This window comes from Sprattus sprattus (assembly GCF_963457725.1).
Source record: "Sprattus sprattus genome assembly, chromosome: 17".
Classification (NCBI taxonomy): Eukaryota; Metazoa; Chordata; class Actinopteri; order Clupeiformes; family Clupeidae; genus Sprattus; species Sprattus sprattus.
This window is the reverse complement of record NC_137915.1, coordinates 20,535,627-20,560,543: the sequence shown is the minus strand read 5'-3', so window position 1 is coordinate 20,560,543 and position 24,917 is coordinate 20,535,627. Positions and strand designations below refer to the sequence as shown.

Below are 24,917 nucleotides of genomic sequence, written 5' to 3'. Positions count from 1 at the left end.
TAACGCACTAGTACGTGCTGGCTAATTAACAAACTAGCTAGATACTTTGTTTTAAATGTTACAGGGGCTGTTTGGTGGAGTACACAGTTTGACACTGTTGCTAGGATACGGATTCCATGTTTCCTGTAGTTTTCTGCATATGACTGAGGTTGGGGGAAATAGCCCAGACACCTGAGTATAAAACTATTCACAACAAACACTATTCATGTAGGTAATGTACGTGCTAATCTTTAGTATATTCGTATTCAATTTAAAGTTTAGCGCATTGTGCCCTCCGTTATGATGTATAACCTACAACGAAGTCAAGAATGACACAAGTGCGTGTGAGTAGTCCTAAATGAAATGGTCTAACTTGCGCGTACGGCATGCAGCACTTATTAATGAAGCGACACGTGGTTTTCTTATTGCAATTTTATGCTAGTTATGCAAGTGAAATAGTGCGAGACTACCATGTATAAGATTGTCTTTTACCTTTGAGAATTAGGCTATGTCCTTCAAATAGTGAGCATTTCCAGACTCAAGTGTGGAGACAATTGAAGTGAGGATTTCAATGTACTGAACATCACTGCCTTGCAATACCATTTTCAATGAACTCGTCATAGAGGAGATTTACAACGGGTCAAGCTGTCATATTACAACTTGTCACATAACTGTTGACAGACATTTGTGGGTAGGCTATTTTGCATGCAGCGATTTGCATGTACAGATACACAAAAGTGTATGCAAATTCTATTCAGGATGGAACGAAAGGCAGTGACAGACAAAGTCATTCTTCTTTAGTTTCATTAGTGTAGTTTACTTGAAATAGGCTATACAGCAAAAAATGCTCCAAGACTTGATTCATTAAATCGACGTCATCAATACTGCGAATAAAGTTAACATGAATATAAACAAATAGTGACACTTGTTTCACAAATAGGCAAACAGACTATGCTAAATACATTACTAATATTTTGGAATGCACCGATGATTTGACTCTGCAGTATTTTTAAAGAATATACCCTGTTGATCTGTTGAGAGTTTTAAAAACTTTGGAATCAACACCATATTTTCATTGACACATTTTTACCCAACCAGAGAGTGCGTAGGCCTACCGCTCCGGATATAACGAGAAACAGATGAAGAATGAATGTGACTGACTGCGAGGGAACGCCGCCCCGGCCTCCTCCCACCTCGAGCTGTCAGTCAGCGCAAAGAGCCCAGCCGGAAATGCTGGAGCTGAGCTAACACCAGCGAACAGCTATTTTGCACGACTGGTCTCTTTTTGTCGCTCGGTGTATTGACTAAGACGCAATATCTCGCTGTCCGTAGGAGGCTTGGGTTGAAAGAGAAGCACTAGTCCACGCATACCCCAGGGTAGTTAATTCTTGGCTGTCTGGCTTGGCAATTGTGCTCGATGACTAGCATGCCACTAGGGGAGCGCCGCAGTGACTGACTTCAGCCGGGCTGGACCATCTGTAGTCTGGGAGTTGGATTGCTAGAATTGTAGGCTCTGAAATTGGACGTATTTGTCGGGACACTGAATCGAATCTAATGTTAAGGCTTCTTGACATTGTCATCATTGTGGTGAGACAGGTAGGAAGAGCATAGTATGTTTTGGATGTTGCTAGTCTTGTGGTAACTGATATATATCCTAGCTAAGTTACTGAAGGGATTGGTCTGGCCACAGCTGGGGAATCGAGGGGAAGGAAGGGGAGGCTGATGATGAGGGAAGTGTTGCACTAGCGAGATAGCGATTAACACATCAAGTTGGTCAGTGAATTCTATTAATATTACATAATTGGATAGCTTTTCCCCGTGCTCCTCCTAAGGTTGGGTGATAGTTACAGTTTCAGGCTTAGAGTGGACATTGCTAGCTGGGGGTTACTGGTGGCTCACTTACGTTAGCTAGATAGCATAAGTTTGCAAGCTATGTTAGCCAGCTAGCCAGACGTAAATGTCACTGAACTGAGAGGCAGTCAGGACTCCGACAGCCTGCTTTGTAACGAGTTTTCACTGTGATAGTGAGTCAGTTATTATAGCAAACATGTCGATGGCCACGGCGGGCAGCATTGCTGCATCTTTCGCGAGCAAAACTAAAACTAAAAAGAAACATTTCGTGGCCCAGAAAGTGAAGCTGTTCCGTGCCAGCGACCCTTTGCTGAGCGTTCTTATGTGGGGTGTCAACCATTCGGTGAGTAGCCTTCAATCACTCTTCTTTTTAAAGTATCGTTCTTGCTTTCATGTAAGGATGAAATTATCTTTCAAGTTGCAGTATCACGAATTTGATGCCAGATTTATATTTGGAAAGCTATAGATGCGAACTTTCTCAGGTTTTGATCAGTAGATGTCCACAGCAAGCTCTCTAAATGGTCTGTTGTTCACAATTAATGTTTTCCTGCATAGTGTGGAAAAAGACAGTTTGAGGCATTCTTGACTAGACAGAAATATTGTTGCATCTGAAATAAATTAGAAAAGCCTTTCGTGTCGATATGTCCGAAGGGGGCTACGAATTACAGATCGAACACCATCTTCATGCAGGTAAATATTTTAAAATGTTTGTGGCCCTTGAACTTCCTGTTTTGTGCAAGAGGAGTAAAGTCGTCTCTGTGGTATGCAAGTGTCTCTGTTCAGGTTAACTCCCCTTGTGTGCCATCACTGCTGTTCTCCATTATCTCTTGGCAAGGACCTTGTTTATAATTACTGTCATCAGAAAACTGCTCTCATCCATTATGCATGTTGACTGATAAATATACATAATGGTTAATTTCTGAGCTTATTGGTGAGCCTGCAGCTTTTTTGCACAGCAGCTCTGTGTCAAGGCTGCTGGACCACCTGCAGAACATAAGTCACTACTGTGCTTGGCCTGTGGGTGGACTGCAACAGCAGAGGAGTTGCTCAACATTCTTTGTCTTTCCTTGAAGCAAAGGCTTCCCCAAGATGGACCCTGTGCGTGCCATCTTCTCATCACCTATTGGAGCATCTTTTACATTTCCAACTAACAATAGTGGTGCCATACCTGTTTATTTGGTCCTGTTATTGTTGTTAATCCGCCCAAAATGAGCTTTTTGATTTGTCTGCAATTGTTTGACGCCTGTTTCTCGACACTGTTTTAGCAAACCCTTTGTGCATTGGTGAAGTCCAGTGACCTAAGTTAGCTGTTTGTCTTGGCAGTGCTCTTGAGTTGCGCTTAAGATCTGTCTGTTGGAAAATGTAGGAGGTGGCCTTGGCTGAAACTTCACAGTCTATGACTAGCTCTTTAGGACTTGCAGAAAACTGTTATCCACAACATGGCAGCCAAACACTCTGTGTCCCAGGTTACAGTGGCTGTCAGAGGACTATCCGGCCTGGGTGTCCCACACTGAAGGAATGGACCGAGGGGGAGGCAAAGAATGCGCTGCCACGAATGCCTTAGAGGCCTGAGAACAAACCCTTCCTTATCTTTTGAAGGGCCCCCATCAATTAAACTCATTGACTGCCACTTTCTGGAGCCTTGCCACGCTGCCGCATTCTTCCAGCCGAGCCCTAACAGTAGGGACCCATTAATGCCATTGGTTGAAATCTTTGTTTTTTCTTCAAGTGGTCAGTGAATTGTGGCCCTGGTCAAACAGTGGAGATTTATTGCACCTTCCAGCATCCCTCCTGTAGGGAACAAAGCCTCGGGTGACTGGGGTTTGTGGCGCACCACTTGGTGCATGCAGCAATGGTGCTTATGAATCATGCACGCTAACGCTTGACCACTCAAGGCGAGGTCTCTGGATGAATTTCATGAGTGTGAAAGCAAAATGATGATTGCTGTGTGCTTGTGGCGCATAGTGGTTTAATTTTCGGTGGCTGTCAGTTGTTTTTGTCTAGCATCAGTCAATCTGACAGAGACGTTATTTCATGGTTTATTTCGAAGCTTAATGAAATTAAGTGGTCATTATCAGGAAGAGGCTAATGTTACTCTGTCTGTGCAGTTTCCTTACTCGCAAGAATCGGTCATGATTGTGTTAGAAGGAAAACAACAGTTAAACGCTATATCTTTCCTTTCCTGTTTCTTTCTTTCTTTCTTTCTTTCTTCATTACATCTTTGTCTCATCCTTTGAAATTCCTAGAATCTCCCTCTGATTCAGAATAGCTCTGTCTGTTTCTGTTTCTGTGTTGCATAAGAAGTCTCTATAAATAGCCAAGAACTAAAAGCTAATATATGGCAATAGGTGAAAGCACACAAAACAACAGAATGGCGAGACATATCCTGGCAGTGAGCAGAAGTTGGCTATTCTTATAAATGATTCAAAACTAACTGTGAAGGTAGCCTAATAAAACCATTGAACTATCACTGAAATACATTTTGACACATAACATGGTGTGAGTTTAACAGGTGTGATTTGTATCGCTTGACATCAACACTGCAACGTTTCTCAACTTTGGTTTTTAATCTCTTATTCATCTGAGATCTGGAGGACTGATATGCACACAGTTACTTCCCTTCTGTTGAGCTTATCGGGCCACCGCTGAGCTGCACATGTTCGATAGAGTTGTCTTGCGCTAAGCCTCTTTAGTTCAGCTCATCTCATACATGTAGAAAAAAAGGATGCTCCCAGGTGCTCTTGAGATTTCTTTGGCAGCTAAAAGATCTGCAGAAAGCTTTCTGATGAAAGGTTGGTCATAGGACCATCCTCAGAGATCACTGACCAAACAACCTTATGATATTTTTTTGCTGTCTAGAACTGAGAGATGTAGGTTTTTTGGTGTAATGTTGGGTTGTAGTGACTCCAAAAAGGGAATGGATGTGTATACTATAGCCTGTACAAGGTCATAGGTTTTGTATGAAAATGTCAGACATCTTTATACATCGTGTTGGAAGTAATCATGAGAGGAAACAAAAAATGAGAAAGAGGTCACTTCTGTCTTTTCTGTGTGGCAGTGTTTGAGACTGCTCGATGTGTCATCTGTTTTTATGATCTTGTACCGACCCTTCCATCTGTCAAGTTCGACAAAGTCATGGATAGCAAACTCATTTTTAGATGGTGATGTTATGCTTTTGACCAAGGGTATACCTAAAGTAGCCTGCACTGTATGTGCATATCAGATTACATTGTTTAAGAGATCCCCTTGAAGGTCACTCACTGTAAACATTGTGCAGCTTGCCTCAGCCGTAGGTCAAGGGCTATAGGTACCTCCCAACAATGGAATGGGTCTTTTAGCAACCGATTTCACCACAGCTCCTTTCATTTCCATCTCTAAATAGCAACGTAGCTTAGAAAAGACAACATGGGCCTACTTCTTCAAATCGGTTTTAAACTTGATTAATTAGTTAGGTTTCAGTTTCTTCAACAGCCCACTTTGCCTTGGGAATTTCCACTACGTCGAGTTAAATGATTTGTTGAGTTTAATGTAGACAGATTAGAGATGATTTGCTGAAGGTGCTTGTGGGCAGGAAAAGCACCTTCTTCTGCTGTGTCTTCCTGTCCTGGTGGAGGGCAAGCATGTTCGGTTTGAAGCGGAAAACCTTAGCCTGCTGCCATGGAGACAAACAGGAAGTGGTGATGTGAAACTTGGACTGAGAGGCAACTGAAGAGAGAGAAGTGCTGAGTGTGCAACAGTTGCTGAAAATGTGCCAGAACGTTTGATTTATTTAATCCCCCAGCATACACACACACATGCTACACACTCTCTCATACCCACACACACGCATACTACACACTCTCACATACACACGCATGTTTCACACTCTCACATACACACACGCATGCTACACACTCTCACACTCACAAAGTGTAGCAGGGCAACCTCTTTAAAAAAAATCTGGATCATCATTACTAAGGTCACGCATAGTCTTTATTGTGAAGCAGTTTGGAAATATGATTTAACAACAAAGGATGCATAAATAGTCATTTGAAGATGCATTTTGCCCATGAGAGCTTGTGGAATGTCATCAGTACTTTTATGGTGATCTTATATACTTCAGAGGTTTAATGTCTCAAATGTTTTGCAGAGACTCACCTGCCCTGCACTTGACCGCAATTTTGCTTGAAACAATGATTGTCACTGGAAATGCTGAATAAAACCTCTTTAAAAGTCTGGAAATGCAATATGCAGCGTAGGCAACTGTCTCGACTGGTGTCTTTTTCTGTGAAATCTTGAAAAACTTTTAGTGTTTTTTATCTTCTTCTTCTCTCCAGCCATCACACATATGACATTGACAGTCTAAGTTGGTCAAGTCATAGTGCTTTTGTGGTAAAAGTGGTAAAAGGTATTTTTGGTGTGGTAACTTGATGTTTTTGTAATGGAAGATTTGCTGTATGCAAGCTTTTGCTGAGAAGTAGTTGAATGTAGAGACCGAGATAGAGATAGTGTTGTGGTTAATTCTACTGTGTATTTCCGATATGCATATTCATTTAGCTGGCCTTTTTATAAAGAAAAATGACAGAAACTAGGCAGCTGTCAAAAAACAGCTTAGCGCAAGAAATGTCAGTCACGCACAACTACGTGAAGATCAGTTAAGAGATAAGAATCAGAATTTCACATCATTATGTTGTCTAATTTTTGCTACAGTTGGTCATGATTGAGACGATCTTTCTCAGTCCTTAAGTGTGACTGAAAATTAGACAAATGGATGTAGCCTAAATGCATGTCAAACAAGTTGTTTGACATAAAAAGCTAAAGCATAGTTAAAGTGTCTCTGAGGTTGGAGAATACCTTATGAATGTACACCCTGCCCCTTTCTACATCTTGTCACTTGATAGAAATTAATAAGGGCAGCTAGCAGTGTTTTTTAAAGTTAGGCTTTTCTTTGATGCATCACTAGTTTTATCGGAACATGAATACACCAATAAAACTGTGAGCATTGGAGCTTACTGTGTTTTGTTCTCAGCTGCTGGATCCAATCTGTCTGAACCAAACGCTTCTCCGATATCAGCCAACGAGCCCTCGACCTCCTGGAAACGCTGTTCCTCATTCTTTACCGAGCTTGCACATGTCGTAGCAGGCGGCTTCAAACATGCAGCCCCAGAACTGCTCAGCCGCTTGTGGTATCTACCTCACAGAGAGAGGAACCGAGTTCAGGTGGTTAGGTTCTCTTCTTAGCTTATGCATCGTATATGATCTTTGTACATTCAGTGTGTCAAGCATCAATGTTGATGAGAAGGTCAGAAACAGTGTAGGCCATTATTAGTGCAGATTCAGCAGGAGTGCTTTGCTTCGTCACATTCGAGTAAACCCTTTTGTTTTTCCTGCAAAAGTTTTTATTTTTACTCTTTTCTTTTGTAATGAAAACAGTGTGTGTGGCTGGTTGTAATTTCCATGGTCAGTGATTTACGACTGTTCCATGTAAGGTTGTCAGAGGCTTTAGGCTCCAGAACTATCACATCAATCATGTACCTATTCCCCCAGAACACACACTGTAACCTTCATCTTGGATGTCGTAGCGGACTGAGACAGGGAGAAAAAAGTCTCGTTAATAAATCCTAAGCTAATCGGTTTGGGGGAAAAGTTTGGATGACTTAAAAATAGAGTGGTTTACAGTATATTTTTTCTACTGTGGAGGAACAGCCTTGCTGGGAGATATCTGTGTTAGATGTTTCTTCCTCTCAGAAAACTGGCGTTTTCAAGGAGATTTTGATGTTTCCCACTTCAGGTAAACATCAGACAGGATCTGGCCATATTCATGCATCAAGTGATGAGACTTAAAAGTGGCAGACCTGTTGGACTCAAATGTGATATCAGTGACCAGGGCAGACCTGCTCTCCCTGAGCCTGCATACATTTGTATTGCCCCTAACATAGGAGTTGTTGAACTTCTCTAGACTTTGTTTGTTGATGAAATGGCCTGTTACCAATTTTTAACTATGACATTGTGCACACTGATGATGGACCTACCAATCTTGAATGTATTGATTTTAAAAATCAAAGTTTAAAGATGAGACATTTTCAACGCTGAGATTTCATGAAACAAGATAATCGGATGATAATCCATAGCGTATAGACCAAGGAAGTAGTCTACTAGTTTTTAAAGCCAGAATTTAAATGTTGGCCTGAATGGACTTCATGGTTACAAGAATGTAGAAAAGTTCTTGTTTCTTGCAAGTGAAATTGGCAATACATTGTTTTTCAAGTGTCAATCTGTTCAAGCGTCACAGTGTTAATCAGTTTCGTAATTGCCCATCTAAACAGTCTCTAAACGTGTACTCTGGTCCAGGTAGCAGCCCAGGTCCCAATGTAGGAATGAGCCATTTCATGCATTAAATAGGCCAGGCCCCATTGTCATCCCAGTCTTGTAGACTGTGCGTCGAGTAACGTGTTGAAGACCCCCAGTGCTGAAAGTCGGGGTAGCGAGGACAGAAAAATGAGGCGTTATTAGATTTCCTGTGACTGAGGAAATAAGAATTCTGTCTGCTGTTGAAACTCTACTTGCTTTGGTTCAGAGGAGTTTTTTTTCCCCCTCAGATTCCTTCTGGTTGGGACTGCCAGAATAAAACAAGGGCCTTAGGGACTTCTATCCTAGCTCTCTGCTTGCTCTAAGGTTGTGTCATGGTGGATTGATGAGTAGTTACTTTACGCTCCCTGTTAAATGGCATGGTTTTTTTTCCCCCTTTTAAAAACTTATCTTGTGTCTTAACCACTGTCAACTTCAAGCTGTGTGTAAAGGATTGCCTGGTAAGATAGTTTCCATTGTGTATAGCCTATAGGGTATTGGTCGCGCCTCTCTCGCCACACATGCAAAAAGGGCAAGAAATGTTATTACATGTTTTATTTTTTATTGTAGCCTGATTTTGTTATAACAACGAGCACCAAATCACCAGTTTATAAGAGTATTTTTTTGTTTCAGCTACATATTTGCTAAGATAACACACCAAAATTGTATGACATCACTGGTTCAAGAAACCCTTTATCCCTGAAGTCATATAAATGGTGTTACAGTGAACCTAAAAACTAATAACACTGAATAATCACTTTTATTTATGAGCTTGACGACCTTTTCTTGCTGTTGTAAGACTGTTTCAGGCTTTTAAACGAGCACAGGCATCTGAATGGAGCGTTTTTGGACCTGAGAGCCGTAATTGTGTGTGATGCATCCAGGCATTGTCTCGCCTCCAAGTGCTTGACTCTGTCGCTCATCCTTGTCTCTCGCCCGATCAAGCAGTGCTTTGTGTTTCGAGGTGTCGCTCCGAGACTGACACACCAGGTCACCAAGAGCTGTGCGTGTGCGTGTGCGTGTGCGTGTGCGTGTGCGTGTGCGTGTGCGTGTGCGTGTGCGTGCGTGCGTGCGTGCGTGCGTGCGTGCGTGTGTGTGTGTATAAAACACTCCGAAAGAACAAGAAGATCTGCCAGTTCTGAATAGTAACAATAACCAGACGGGTTAATGGTATAAATAAACACTGAATCGTACCCAAGAGGATTGTTAAGGTCGCCCTTGCAGTCGTTTGAGGTGATGCCTCTACTATTGTTTGTGTTCACAGATTCCACAGTGTCACATCCCAAAGCGTTGCATTTAATTTAGTGACGTCTTATGACTTAGGGAATTCCTTGTGACGGATTGTTTCTGCTCTGTTGTGTCCCTCACAGATCAATGAGTTGAGCCACATCCAGATCCCCATTATGCTCATGCCTGATGACTTCAAGGCCTACTCCAAGATTAAAGTGGACAACCACCTATTCAACAAGTAAGAGCTCGTATATGTATGGCAAAGCACATTGCTAATGCTGAATGTGTAGACTGCAGCTCATGGACTGTACAGGTCATATTTGAGACCAATAGGACTCCTGACCCGCAGTCAATTAAAATATACATCACTTTGTGAAACAAGACCCTTTTAATTGTGCCAATGAATAGATATTACAGAACAGTGTATATTCTTTTATTTACAGTATTTCAGTTATGTCTAAATTTATGTTCTGCTTTTGAAAGAGGGTGATGTGTTTATTCTGTCTTTGCAGAGAGAACATGCCAAGCCATTTTAAATTTAAGGAGTATTGTCCGCTGGTGTTTCGTAACCTGAGAGAACGGTTTGGCATCGATGACCAAGATTTCCAGGTAAACACAAACACAAGCACATGCATGAAAAGGGAGACGGGAGCTAGGGTCAAGAGGTCATATGGCCAATATTTGGTCTATGCCGAGGATAGAGTGACGGTAGAATGCTTTTTGCATGAATGTTTTACCCCACAAAACCCAGGCTCATTTGTGTGAGTTTAGAATATGATTAACGAGTGGCAATTTAATCATTAAATACTTGGTCTGTTGTTGTAATATGCCCCATTGTCTTACATAATGATGCCATAAGTCCACTTAGTCCTCAGACAAACTCTCCACCTACGTAGTTAACATAGGCAGCCTTAACAGCAACTGCAACTCTTAATTTCCCCTCGTGTTTCTAATATTCATTGATCCTGTGGGGCCTGGATCAAGACACAGTGGGACTGGGTAAAAAAAAAAAGAAGAGGCAAAAAACGCCTCCTCAAGGAAAAAATAATGGCAGTCAATGGCAATATGCTTTAGGCAGGGCTTTTTTTAACACCTCCAATAAAAGCTTATGAGAAAAGATTGCCCCTCGCAAGAAGTAATAAACCAAGAGCGTGGGTGCCCGCTTCGCCTGCAGCTCGTCTCCTTTCCTCGCTACGGTGGTGGGCATCGTGCCATTATCCCAAGCTATGTCTGCAATTATCCGCTCAGAGAGGCTGACGTCCCGGACACAACCCCTGTTGCGCTCTCTCTCTCTATCTATCTCTTTCTTTCTCTTTCTCTCTCTCTCTTTCACTCACTCACTCTTTCTTTCTCTATGCCCCTCTTGCTCTCTCTTTTTTTCTTTCTTTCTTTCTTTCTCTTTATCGCTCTCTCTCTCTCTCTCTCTCTCTCTCTCTCATTTTGAAGCTCAGTTGCTTGTGTGAGCAGAGCTCCTGGGATTCCGTCAACTGTTGGCCAGAGGATTAGCTGGTGGCCTGACCTCATTTGAAGTCAAACGGCTGTCTCTCTCTCTCTCTGGCTGGGGACCCGGCTTCAGCTGAGTGGGAAGATGCAGTGGCATTGTGAACCCCACTGTCAGAATGGGAATACAGGAGACAGCAAAAACAGACACCTTATTATTGTCTTAAATGATGTGTGCACTGTTGGTTTATGTATTCAATTGAAAATAGATAAAACATTCTAAACTTTATTCTAAACTATTTGGCAATTCACAAAACCAAGTAAACTGTCTTAATTCTTTCTTAATTGTGTTTAGTCTATTTGCATATGTTTTCTGAAGTTACACTGCATTGAGCACTCAGGGCCTCTGTATTGCTTGTTGCTTGTATACCGTAGGTTCATAACACATCCAAGGCACGTTGAGGTACTTTGTTTTTGGTGAACCCCGCTCAGCCCGAGAGCTTTGCCAAAGTCCTGTCTCATAACTCTCCAGGGCTCATCTGTATTCACACTTCCTACTGGGGAGGAAAGACACCATGCTGCTGCCGCTGGTGACCATCCGTCGGCCAGGCCTCGTCTCTTTAGCCCTCTGCCTCAAGCTTCTGCTCAGGACGCATGCAATACCAGCGACGGAAAACAGGCCTGCCTTTGGCTCCAGTCAGTGCCAGCTGCCTTTTCTTAAAATGGAAAACCAGCGAGAGAGGGAGAGTTTGAGGTGTGTGTGTGTGTGCGAGGAGTGTGTGGAGTGTGTGGTGTGTGTGTGTGTGTGTGTGTGTGTGTGTGTGTGTGTGTGTGCGAGGAGTGTGTGGAGTGTGTGGAGTGTGTGGAGTGTGTGTGTACGAGGAGTGTGTGGAGTGTGTGTGTGTGTGTGGACCTCGGCAGCTGTGTGTGCCACTCACCCTCTCCAGCAGACCAGGCCTGCGGTCTTCTCAACTTTGTCATGTCTGCTTCTCCGCGCTCAGGCTGCTCAAAAACTGGGACACACACTAACAATATCCCTCAGAGACATCAGACCAGTCTGTTTCAGTATTTCACACATGGTGGTAATTAAAACGAGCTGTCATTTCGAGCGGTCTGAGAATTGTTGTGTGTATTGTAAGTCACAGACCTTTTGATCTAAAGAACTGTCCCAAGCAACTGGTGAGAGAATGTGCAGACATTTGCTGGTGCAAGTCACAAGTTTACAAGCCGTTCACAAAAAGTTCACAAAATGGTTTGGTACATTTTTGCTCTAAACCCACGAAATACCTCCCACTGTATACCTGTCTAGCATTGTGCCATCTAAGAAAACCATATGCTTTACACATATTCAACTGCTGAACTGAATGTGGATCCACACACCTCTACTGACTCCGATTGCAAGGTCTTAATGTTCTCACCCGTGTTTCCTCAGAACTCTCTGACGCGCAGCGCGCCCCTGACGAGCGACGCTCAGGGCCGTAGTGGCGCCCGCTTCCATACCTCTTACGACAAGAGGTACGTCGTCAAGACCATCACCAGCGAGGACGTGGCAGAGATGCACAACATCCTAAAGAAGTACCACCAGGTACAGGCTGCCATCCCCAGGTGCAGACTACAGGGCTTAGAAAGCCAGAAAGTGTAGCCTGTATGGTTAAGTGAGGCGTGGTTAAATTGGGTAGACATTTACCTTACCTTAACTGGGTCACTGTATTTTATAATGAGGATGTCGCTTATTATCAGAGAGCAGTTAACTTGCAATATTACAACATTTGAGGATATATATATACTCCATTTTTTCTTTAGCATACATAAGTGTAGAAGTAAACCATTTCGAATCAACAAGTTTTATGATTACCGCTCATGAATTCAAATGATAAGATCTCTGTGTTTATCTGTGTTTACTGTTATCCATATGCTACAGTTTTGACAGGTGAGGTTGAAAATGTGGAAAATTCCTTGACCACGATTAGTAATCTCGCCCACCGCTGAGAGAGCCTGCATCTGTTTACACTATGGTCAAGTAACTCGACAAGTAGAGTAGAATGCTGGCAGCACTGAGCCCGTGCCTTTAAATCCCAGGGGGAGCGAGAGCTGATTTATTGTGTGCTTACTCTGTGCTCCAAGCTGTTGCTGATTAAAACATCTGCAGAAATCCAAGAAGTAAACCCAACTGGCCAAACACCCCTTCTCTCACCAGGAGGGTAGACTAGCATTGCCTGCACTGGATTGATGCCCACATTGAAAAGCTTTTACCCCCTGGCCACCCCCTGTGGGTAGTTGCTGTTCCCGTCAGCCAGCAATAGCTATCTGATGGTCCATTAATGACCCAGAGTCCATAAGTAATTTCCATGAGCGAGTGAAGTGTTTGAGTTTTTGGGGTGAGTGTGTTTTTATTCCCTTCTCTTTTCCATGCAGTTCATAGTAGAGTGTCACGGCAGCACACTTCTCCCCCAGTTCCTGGGAATGTACCGCCTTACGGTCGACGGGGACGAGACCTACATGATTGTCACACGCAACGTCTTCAGCCACAGGCTGTCTGTGTATAAGAAGTACGACCTGAAGGTGAGCCGCAGAGTGACCCTGAGCCATGCCCTGTTTCAATGTTAACTGCAGTGTGTCAACACCCGATAACTGATGAGCATGTAATGGAAGCCTCCATCACTTTTTAAATGCTTTATTTTGTTTCACAGGGCTCCACTGTTGCCAGGGAGGCAAGTGACAAGGAGAAGGTAACTGTAATTCTAACCCACCGCCTAACACTAATCACACTGCGAAAATGCTTTTAGTGCACTGATGTCGATTTGTGGTCGAACCAGTCGGTACTGGTCTAAGAATGCCTTTGTAAAATGTACGTGTGGGAAATCCGGAGAGGCCAAGACCAACTTCATAGTGCTAGACCGATCACTGCCTTGAAGGTGTGCCACTACATTTTCTTTATCTCCTCACGTGTATCTCTGGGGAAAATAGTTTCCAGATTTTTTTTTTTCATGCCAGCACAATGTGTTTAGTTGATTTAATTACTCAACACTTTTCTGCCTTCAGGTTTTTTTTTCTTTTTTAATTGCCGAATCATTTTAGTCTTTGTTGTCATTTCTATAGCACAACACCATCAATCCTTGTATGTGTAGTCCTTAAGTATGCTGGGTAGCATAAATCTATATTCGTTGGGGCATATAATGTATTTTCATGGTGTTGATGGCTTCCTGGCTGCATTTGTGAGTATGATGGGGGGTTGGAATTCATCTGTTCAGGATTTTTTTTTTGTGTCAGGCAATGTAGCATTATGCACATTTCATGGTACGCACACTTTACATTCTTCGCATGAACAGTCTTTCTCTTGCTGATGTCTCTATTACCCATCTTTAATAGAGTCATTTGTGGTGGGAGTGCTCCTGTAGCAAGGACGTGTCTGTTGCCCTGGGGGGGCCTGAACTTTCCACACTGGGACATGGGGGAGCTTAAGTGTGTGTGAAGTGAAAACAGTGGAATGTTGCACTGAAAGGCCCCAGCAGTCTGAATTTAGCTTTTCAGCAACTCACGCTAGCGTAGCTCAGTGACATAAATGGTAAACGTTCCAAAAGATTACACTGAAGAAAAGATTCAAGGTCTTTCCGTATTCCTCTGGTTGTGGTGGTGGTGGTTTTGGGTGACTGTGTTTTTGTGTCTAGCCCCGTACGTTAAGCTCTAAAATAGCACCCAGTGCTTACATGGTAAACTGAATATAATTCTACTTTTGTGTTATGAGCCAAAGAATAGGAATAAAAACAGTGCTGTTAATGACTTGAATGGTACTTCCCTACCTTAGCTTTTCAATTGTTACTGCTTGCACAGTAGCAGTCATAATACTTCATATTTGTATGTCTCACATATGCATATAAAGATAATTGTATTGGAAAGGCTGTGTTGAGAGGGAGCCTGAGATTCCCTCTTGGCCTGTCCCGCCTGCCTAGCTACATTTCTCTGAAACAGTGGAGCTCGGCCCTGCGGTCAGCCTGTGTGCGGTCAAAGGTTCTGTGAGGTGCACAGGCTCCTGTGTTTAATCCCCTTATTCCACCACACATGAGTGCTACCTAATCTCTGCCCTTCCCTGAGAGCAAGGGCACAGCCCACGGAAACTCCCCCCTTCCTAAAAGCACCGCTATAGCAGAGGAGATCAAAGCACGCAGCGCTTCACTCCCTCGCTCACACTCACAGCCGCTCTTGAGCCTGTGTCCGTCCACTCAACAACCTGATGCACATACAAAAAGGGGCAAGCCGCATGAATGTATAGAAATATTTGATTGGCCACAGTCCCGCAGTAACACTTATTAATTGCCTTAACAGTTCCTCTTTTTCAGTTTAAACAGAAACGCAGTGTCCCCTGTGCTCTTCCATTTTGTAATTTTATGAAGCGTGCCAGTTCTGCATGCTTATTAGGGGCACATTCTCCCGTATGTGTGCTTTATGGTGATTATGCAAGCAAATTCATATCCACCATGTCAATAATCTTGTGTCCTAGAGTGTCAACAAAATTGTATTGTGATGTGTTTGATGGTGAATAAGGTAAACAGTGATTTACATCAATGATTAACTGACAGTCAGTGATTTACATCGTAGTCACCATCTCACTTCCGGATCTTTCTCTCTGCCAGCTAGTGCATATACTGGACCCTCTTGCTTGAAACCCTAAATGCACGTACTTCTCAACAAACATGATGACAATAAGTTTGCCTCACATTTTTTTTTTTTAGATGATCTATATAACATGATTACGTTTTCCCTCAGGGAGTCTGTTCCTCAGAGGCTCCTATTTGTTGACATTACATGTATCTATTTTTGTCTTCTATGGCCAGCCATGTTAGGTTGCACCAGCTGGCTGTCTGTTGTTCACTGTCAAAGTCAGACAGACATTCGGCACTCCGTGGTGCCTAAATAGTACCTCTCCTCGCCTCAGACGCTGTGTTCTTCACATGCATGCTGCGTCACTGTCAGACTGCACATCACAGATTACGGATTGGCCTTTGTTCTTAAGAAACGTGTCATGGCTTAAAATACTCCTTACTGGATGTTCTCATCTCGGGCACAAAGCTTAGGGATTGTTGAGAAAATGGCTTAAAGAACAGGAGTTCTAGAGCCGTTAGGTCCGTGATCTTGTTTTTTTTTATCTGAGAGGTTGGATATATAATTTAAGCCAATGCTCTTAAGTAAAGGTCACAAGTTCTAAAACCAGGACTTGGAAGATGTGATATACCAGGTTGCACTATTAATAGCACTATTAATAGTGCCTGGAGGATTAGTTGGTCTGGTTGTAAATACTTCCCTCGGATTTGCAGACAACAAGTGTAAGAATATGGTGCAAACTAACTCCGGAGCTTATTTAACTTACCTCCCTGAACCATCTTTATCTCGTCTACTTCCTGATCTCCTTAGCCAGCATTCCTACCTGAAGATGCATTACAAATTGTTTCTGTCTCTGAGGTAAAAAACTGTCAAGAATATGAAGTTCATGTCAGGAGTATGAATTTTATTGTATGTTTTAATATTGAAAAAAAGCCCATTTGATTGGATGTGTCTTGGCAAATATGAAGGCTGCCACTTGTTGGTTCTTTTGTAACATCTATCCAGACCTTGAGTGTGTGGACTTTGACTTCCTAACATTAGGTTGATTGTAGAACCTCAATGTTTTGTTATAGTCGTTTTCTTGCTGTGCTTTCAGAGACAAACTCACCTCTCCTTCTGACTGGGAAGGAGATCAGCTGTGCAGGCTGTTGTCTGCTGTCGTATGGGGGGTGGGGAATAGGAATAAGGCACTTTTGATGACATACATTCAGCATTGATTTCTCACTTCCTCTGCTTTCAAAAGTGAAGAGGCCTTCGTGAATAGATCATAGGGGTTGCAGTTTAATTAGCTTTTCTTTTCCCTTCAGAAGAAGTTGCAACGGTTTGATGTCTCTCACAAAAGAAAATCCATGCTTTCTATTTATATGTCTCCAGGAAGCAAAACAAATTAGGTTTTGATGAATAGCTGCAAAGAAAAGTAAAATATTGTCATAGTGTCTCATAGATAAATGTTTCCTTTGCCTGTCATCATTCACTGTGTAGACTACCTTTCCCATGTTGGGATTAACTCTCTTGTCCAGCTCATCATAACATGCCTAATTGAACCAGTCACGCTATCGCTCTCAGTAGTCCAGCCTGCTGAGGTAGAGAAGTTTTGACCCTGAAACCCTGCATGTGGTTAGATCTTCAGGAAGTGAATTAGACAACCATATATGGTTCTTTTGAAAGGCACAGTTGAAGGCATATCTGAATCACTTGGTTTGCTGTCCTATGACCAGACATATGATTGAGACATGGTGCAGGGGGCTGGGTTGCTGTCTGTGTGAGTCAGTTTGTGAGTCTGTGTGTGTGGGTATGTCTGTATGAGGTAGTTATGTCTGGTGACAACTGCAAATTTGCGTGTCTGTGTGTTTGTGCGTGTATATAGTGATTTGGTGTGTAAGATCACCCTAAATATAAAAGGTGTCATCTTCACTATCATTACGTTCTTAATTTATCCATCGTATTTAGTAGTTCCTTCCTCCTATCTTCCTGCATGGTAATGACCGCTCTAGGTGCAGGCCTCTCTCAGATGGTGCAGCAGCACTTTCTATGGTGAACCACAGGTACTGCATGCAGAGAGTACACTGACTGGCCAGTGGGGCCGCTCACATGTGTCCATATCAGGGTCTGAGACCACAACAGGTCCTATCTTTGTCCTCACTTTTACTTTGTTAAGATTTATTGTCACGTCCTCAAGAGGATGCTTTGCTGTAGAAGTTTATACCACAGTGCAACTTCTACATTATCTCTTGTTTTTCTTCTCTTTTCTATATCTATCTTTTCTATTCTGTTTATCATCAGGCCAAGGAGCTTCCAACTTACAAAGACAACGACTTCATTAACGATAGACAAAAGATCTACGTTGATGAGGACAACAAGAAGCTCTTCCGAGAGAAGCTAAGGAAAGATGTTGAGGTGAATGGAAGGTTTTCCTCCTGTTTTGTGTGTGTGTTTGTCTGTGTGTCTTTTTTGTTTTGTTTTGTTTGTTTGTTTGTTTTTTGACACAGTGATCTGATAACCATTAGTAAAACTACACAAATACCCAAGTTGTTGTGGCTTGTGGTTTTGGCAAGTCATCCAGTCGGAGCGATTGCATAATTATTCTTTCAGACAGGCAGCGTCGAGTGGAACTGAAGTATACCATTACCCATTGGCATGTGTTTTCCCTTGTTGAGACTTGCCTCAGTCGATAGATTAGTCAACAAGTCTATCTCTATATTGTTACGCCAGAGAAACATTTTATTTCAGAAATAATCCAAAACAGAAGCAAGACATGTAAGAGGAAACACTAGGCAGCAACTAAATAAATATATGAATTCGAACGTAACAGATTAAGTAAATATTTTAATGTTGAATGTAAACTTTAGATAAATGGGATTCAATTAACATGCTATGAAACCATAAACATGCAATGAAAACATAAACTCCACAGTAGACTCTTTTTGACTTGTATCTGCTCCTTTGTTAAACACTTTGAATGTGAATTTGAATTACCAATGTGTGTGCCTGGCCTCTCCGTCCTCTATAGTTCCTGGCCCAGCTGAAGCTGATGGACTACAGCCTGCTGGTGGGCATCCACGATGTGGAGCGGGCTGAGCTGGAGGACGTGGAGAGCGAGGACAACGAGGGCGACGACGAGGGGGAGAGTGACGTGGGCACCCCCCCGGACAGCCCCAGCAACACGCTGGACAGCAACAAGCCCTTCTCACCTGGGGAGTTCGACCCCACCATCGACGTCTACGGCATCAAGAGTCTTGACGGTGAGTGGACAGTAGTGATGAGTAGTCGCTGAACGATTCCGTACAAGGACTTGAGAGTAACGAGTCCTCTCAAAAAAAGATTTGTTCTTTTTCTTATGACCGCGCATCGGGACTGTTGCATAGGCTAAGCCAAGGAAACAGAAATGATTCGTTGAATGCAGATCTCGTGAAAAATTGATCCAAAGACCCGTATCCGAAGACCCAGTCGGAAAAAGAACTAATCATTTCTGTTTCCTCTACCAGTACTGAGCCTATGCAGGTCACGTGGAAAAGGATCCAAAGACCCGTATCCAGCAGATGAACGAATCATAGATCCAAAGACACGGTTGGCAAAAGAACGAATCATTGATCCAAAGACACGGTTGGCAAAAGAACGAATCATTGATCCAAAGACCTGTATCCGGCAGAAGAACGAATCATAGATCCAAAGACCCGTACCCAGCAAAAGAACGAATCATTGATCCAAAGACCCGTATCCGGCCGAAGAACGAATCATAGATCCAAAGACCCCGTATCCGGCAGATGAACGAAACGTTGCAAGTCTTTGGATCATTTTCCACGTGATCTGCATAGGCTCAGCATGGGAAGCTAGAGAAAACCGAAATGTTTCGTTCATTTTGACTGGGTCTTCGGATACGGGTCTTTGGATAATTGTTCACGTAACCTGCATATGCTCAGAAGAGGAAACAGAAAGGACTTATTAACCTCGTTCACTTTTGCGTGTCTAGGTTTAGTAAGACGTGAATAATATTCAAGAAATAATTACAGGTTTCATTATTTTAACTTTTTTATACTCACTTACACTTAATTGTTTGCTGTGATAATTAAATCCAAACTTTCATGATACATTATTTGATTGCAGGAATTTCTTTAAATTAGTATCTGCTGGTTTACATGCACTAACCTACATGACAATATGATACGTGTTTGTAGTGGACGTATTTACGCCAGGGAATTGGCTATAAAATGTTGAGCCCCTCCCCCCCCCCGTTGAAATGAACGAATGACTCGAAAAAAGATTCGTTCTTTTTACTGAACGAGATTCAAAGCTTCGAGTCGGTAAAATGATCCAAACTTCCCATCACTAGTGGACAGACATACATACACACACACACATACACACCTTGATGTTTTGTGTTCCTGTGTTCTCAAAGTAAAGGCCGAATGAGACTTCTCCGTACAACACGATTTTGGGCACATAGGAACGCCTTCAGGTAGCTGGAACGCCTTCTCAGGTAGCTGAAACGCCCTCTCCGTGCTCTCCAGAGCCCTCGGACAGCTCTCCGTGTCCCCGCAAAAATTTCTGTGGGTCCGTTCATGGCCACGGATACTACTTGGCCGTGATTGGCCGTGATAGGCCGTGATTGGCGCAGATCCTTTCCTTGAAAACTATTCCCTATATATCACAATTCCGCCATATTTCAAACCCACCTGCCTTTATTAAACTCCGGCATCAACAGATAGCCTACTATGCACTCGCTCACATAAACAAGCCCCGTTAAAAAGTAAAACCGCGCACGAGAGGGAGATATAAGCATATTTAAATTAAATTATTCACATTGCAAGAACGGAATGAAATAGCCTACATATTACACATGATAGGCATCTGCTATGCCCGAATAAAACTCACATTGTATGCTACAGAGGCACAACAAAAGGGTCTTACCATTGAAGATATTCAACGTAAGCAGGGGATGTTTCAATATGTTGCGATCATTTTTCGAAATCTCCACTAAAAACCACTTGTTAGGCATGTCATCCATTCATATGAATGTGAATCAATCAATACTCATACAACTTTAACTGTGTGTTTTCCTTTCATTTCACAACTTATTTATTGTATAATTCACGATAGCAGTTGCCCCTTCGTAAACATTAGGCTACACATCGTATTGTCTCGTCACATGATCAAATAGAGATTTGACATTGGACAACACAAAAATTACCCAGAAATCATCATTGAAAATTTGAATATGACGAAAATACCTAAGAAAATAAGAACGTATTAATATAAGTGAATCGTTTTTTAATAGTTTCTATAGTGTAAGAAGATCATTTTGTTGTAGATTGCTACTGTTTCTTCCACAAAAAATACCCACCATGATAGAGATAAGTTTGCCCTTTCAGGTGTATATATAACATTAGACAAAGACAGATTGTTATGTGTCTACTGACACCTGCTGCATTTGAGCAGTGACAGCGGGAGTTAAGTGACAGTTGAGGGGGAGAGTGAAGGCCAACTAAGGATTTCCATTGCAGAAAGATGTCATGAATTACCTTATCTTCGGCAGGTAAATCGCTACTCCGCCTGTTGTTGTGGCAGTGAATTGTTTTCAGCACCCACAGCCGTTGGAGCACTATAGCGGGACACAAATGCTAACTAGTGCCTACTATCCGGCCGCCCGCCCACTGCCCGACTATCCGACGCGACCGTTTGAGTACCCTAATGGCACCTTAAAGCAAGAGTTTGGGATATCACCCCCTGTAGTGACTTAAAGGTGGTAACCACAGTAATGTAAATGGAGCGATTACTAAGATTCTGTATTTTTTTATTTATTGTAAAGAGATTTAGTGGTTGGTTTCAGTCACATAATATGTCAGTGTGTGTATATTGTATACTATTATTAAAGTGTATTAATATTACGGAGAACCATTTTTTTTTTATGCATTCGTCAAAACTATTTACTTCCCCACAGAGAGATGCATTTCTCCATAGAAAATGTATTGAAAGCCCTTTTCCCCCTCGTAACAGCTGCCCCGAGGAAAGAGGTGTACTTCATGGCTGTGATTGACATTCTGACACATTACGACGCCAAGAAGAAAGCAGCCCATGCTGCCAAGACAGTTAAACATGGAGTAAGTATTTGCCTTAATTACAGACAGATTTGACCTTGTGTGCGTTATGCAAAAGAGGTGAAAGTCTACACCATCCATGCTGTTAAGGTGCATATGATGGCTCCACTGCTGAAATGTCATTTTTCCCATGAGAACTTGAACGATACATTGCCTTATGAAAAAAATTATATTCATGGAAAGGTTTAAAGAATTGTTCAAATATATTTTTCAAGAGAAGTTACTTCATGTCTATCAAGTAGTTAAGGTAGGTTTTGTTTCAGTGGTTTAAAGGACGTTAATACTCCACCACATGGCTTTACATAAACCGTTTTTTCATGTTGGCTGAGACACTCTGTAATCATGTATGCATGCTTGCCTAAACAAAGTGCTAAGCTCTCATAGTTCAGAAGTTCCCGGGGAAAAGACACATGCTTATGAATATGAATTTTTACAGAATTATTGATTTTGACCATTTAAAGATGGCTTTTTTTGAAAACCATGTTTGAAACCATGTACCAGTTTTGACTACGTGTTTAAATGAGTGTGTGGGTGATGTATGCTTTGTAACGTAAAGCGAAATCAGGATTTTAGAAAATGTTCAAATGTATGAAAAAGGAAAAACTAATATGACATAATTATTCAGACCTTTTACTAAGTAATTAGTTGAAGCACCTTTGGCAGCGATAAGAGCCATACGTTTCCTTGGGTATGATGTGACAAGCTTTGGCCTCCTGGATTTGGGGATTTTCTGCCGTTCTTCTCTGCAGATCTTCTCAAGCAACAGCTGTCAGGTTGGACTGGGTCCGTCAAGTAAGGGCTGTGGGTGGGCCACTCAAAGACATTCACTGAGTGGTCTCTTAGCCACTCCTGTGTTTTCTTTGCTGTGCGCTTGGTCATTGGCCTGTTGGATAGTGAACCTTCGGGTCAAGCTGAGGGTCCTGTGCACTCTGGACCAGGTTTCAATAAGGATATCTCTGTTCTTTGCGCCATTCAGCTTTCTCCTCAACCCTGACCAGTAGCACAATCCCTGCCCCTGACAAACTTTCCCACAGCATGATGATGATACCACCTCCATGCTTCACTGTTGGGATGGTCTTGGGCAGGTGATAAGTGGTGCCTGGTTTCCTCCATTTGGCCTCCAATTGAGGCCAAACAGTTCAATCTTGGTTTCATTAAACCAGAGAATCTTGTTTCTCACAGTCTGACAGTCCTTTAGGTTCTTAGGTGTTACAGTGATGGTTGGCTTTCTGGAAGTTTCTCCCATCTCCATAGAGAAGAGCATCCAGCTCTTGGTCACCTCTCTTATCTATTGTCATTGCTCAGTTTGGCCGGCTCTAGGAAGAGCTCTGGGTTTTCCGAACTTTTTCCATTTAAGAATTAAGCCACTGTGCTCTTGTGAAGCTTCAATGTGGGAGAAAAAAAAATGTGTAGCCTTTCCCAGAGCTGTGCCTCGACACTATCCTCCTGTCTCTGAAATCTCAGGCAGGTCCTTCAAATTCATGGCTTGTTTTTGCTCTGATGTGCATTGTCAGCTGTGAGACCTTATACAGACAGGTATGTGCCTATACAAATCAGGTCTTATCAAATAAATTCACTTCAAGGTGGACTCAAGGTGTAGAAACATCTCAAAGATGATCAAGAGGAACCTGAGCTAAATTGTCAAAGTGTCATAGCAAAAGGTCTGAATACTATGTCATGTTAGTGAAAAATCCTGTTTTCACCTTTCCATATGGGGTTATGAGTGTAGACTCCCTGATGATTTTGGTGTAAACGCTACAACATAACAAAATGTGAAGGGGTCTGAATCCTGAATGTGCTGTAAGTTAAAGTTCCTTGAGCACTGCACTGCTGTCAGCATGTACTGTATATGTGTGGTCAGCATCACTGTGTTCACATGAAAGGACAATGAAGCCCTTAAAGAACTGCATTGTGCCATTAGAACCTAGCCTAAATCACCCTCCCATGTCTGCAGGCAGGGGCGGAGATTTCCACGGTGAACCCGGAACAGTACTCCAAAAGGTTGTATGACTTCATCACCACCATCCTGGCTTAGCTGGGCTGCTTGCCATGAAGCCTCCCTGGAGGGGTTGAGGGGACACACCAGAAGCCTCAACGCCCCCCCCCCCCCCCCTTCACGCTCCGCAGCTCTGCCACATGGAGCTCCATTCTGCAGCTACGACCACCATTCGTTTACATTTTACTGTTTGTTTGTTTTTGTTTCTGTGTTTTTTGGTTTTAATGGGACCATGAGTGTGACAAAGGAGAACTTGTGTACAAGTTGAGACAGTTGGGGGTGGGAAATGATGGCTTTTTATGGCTTCGTAATGCATGTCTGTGACTGCGTTGTTCTAATGTGTCCTTTTTTGTTGTTGTTTTTGTTTTGCCTGCCTTGTTGGAGGTTCAGGGAAGAGAGAGGGACAGTGTATTTAATACAAAATAAAAAATATCATACAAAAAAATATATATATAAAAAATAAAAAAATAAAATCAACATCCACACAGGAGTGGACAAGAAGTGCACCCCCACCCCCAGCAGGAAGCAGCACATTCTACCTGGCTTCGTGTACCACGCTCCCCTACAGGATCCCCGGGACCTGGTCTTCCATTCAGAGCCAGCACCTGGCCCTCTACAGCGCTCGCTTCTCCTACACAGGCTTGACTAGCCAGTCATCATGGCTCCTGCTGGCTTAAGACACCCAGCACCCAAGATCTCGCCATGAGGCACCTCCTGTCCATTCGCCCTCTGCCCAGCCCTGACCGGAGCCTCCCACCTCCCCACAACAGGGCTGTGACGTTCCTGGACGGAGAAAAAAAAAAGCCAAGAATGAGGCCTTCACAGGACAATGTCTTATTTGAATGCATGGCTTGCAGGAAGCGCCTTGCGTTTATCTTACAGTGTTTCGAGGCGGAGCGCTGTGGTGTGTTGAGGGGAACGGGATGAATGAGAAAGAAAGGTGGAGCAAGAGGCATCTAATCACTGCACAGGCTGCATCCTTGAGTCTGTTACATGAGAGATTGACCTATATTTGCCATCAGCACCTTAAACAAATTGTTGCACTTTTTCCTTTTATTTTTCATTTTTTTTTTTTGAAATGGCTGTTTATTCTGTTACTTGTTGCAACAATATTTCTATTGAATGCAGGCCACCATTAGTTGTTCTCGGGTGAGGTGTAAGCTCTGTGTGGATGAAAGGAAAACCATGCTTTACCTCTGTCATATTCACAGTACACACAACTTAGTGTGACATGTCAGTGTTTTGAGATGTGGAGGGGGGATTTGGAAAGAAGGGGCTCTTCAAATGGGGTGCTCTGTTGTGAATTTTTATTTGCCAATTGATGACCGTTTTTTTTCTTCTTTTGTGTGTGTTTGTGTGTTTTAGCCTTTTTTATATATTTTTTTCCCCCCATTGAATGT

The 24,917-nt window shown here is 42.7% G+C and overlaps 1 protein-coding gene across 1 annotated transcript; it reads left to right on the top strand.

Annotated features, from left to right (window-relative positions):
- Window positions 1-1,233: 1,233 nt before the first annotated feature.
- On the top strand, window positions 1,234-24,168 carry pip4k2aa (phosphatidylinositol-5-phosphate 4-kinase, type II, alpha a). The gene is made up of 10 exons (XM_080854874.1): window positions 1,234-2,173; window positions 9,528-9,625; window positions 9,900-9,996; window positions 12,260-12,412; window positions 13,243-13,389; window positions 13,518-13,556; window positions 17,710-17,823; window positions 18,437-18,668; window positions 21,421-21,524; window positions 23,476-24,168. The coding sequence occupies exons 1-10, from the start codon at window positions 2,027-2,029 to the stop codon at window positions 23,554-23,556; spliced, it is 1,212 nt and encodes a 403-aa protein (XP_080711000.1). The 5' UTR covers window positions 1,234-2,026; the 3' UTR covers window positions 23,557-24,168.
- The last annotated feature ends 749 nt before the right edge of the window (window positions 24,169-24,917 follow it).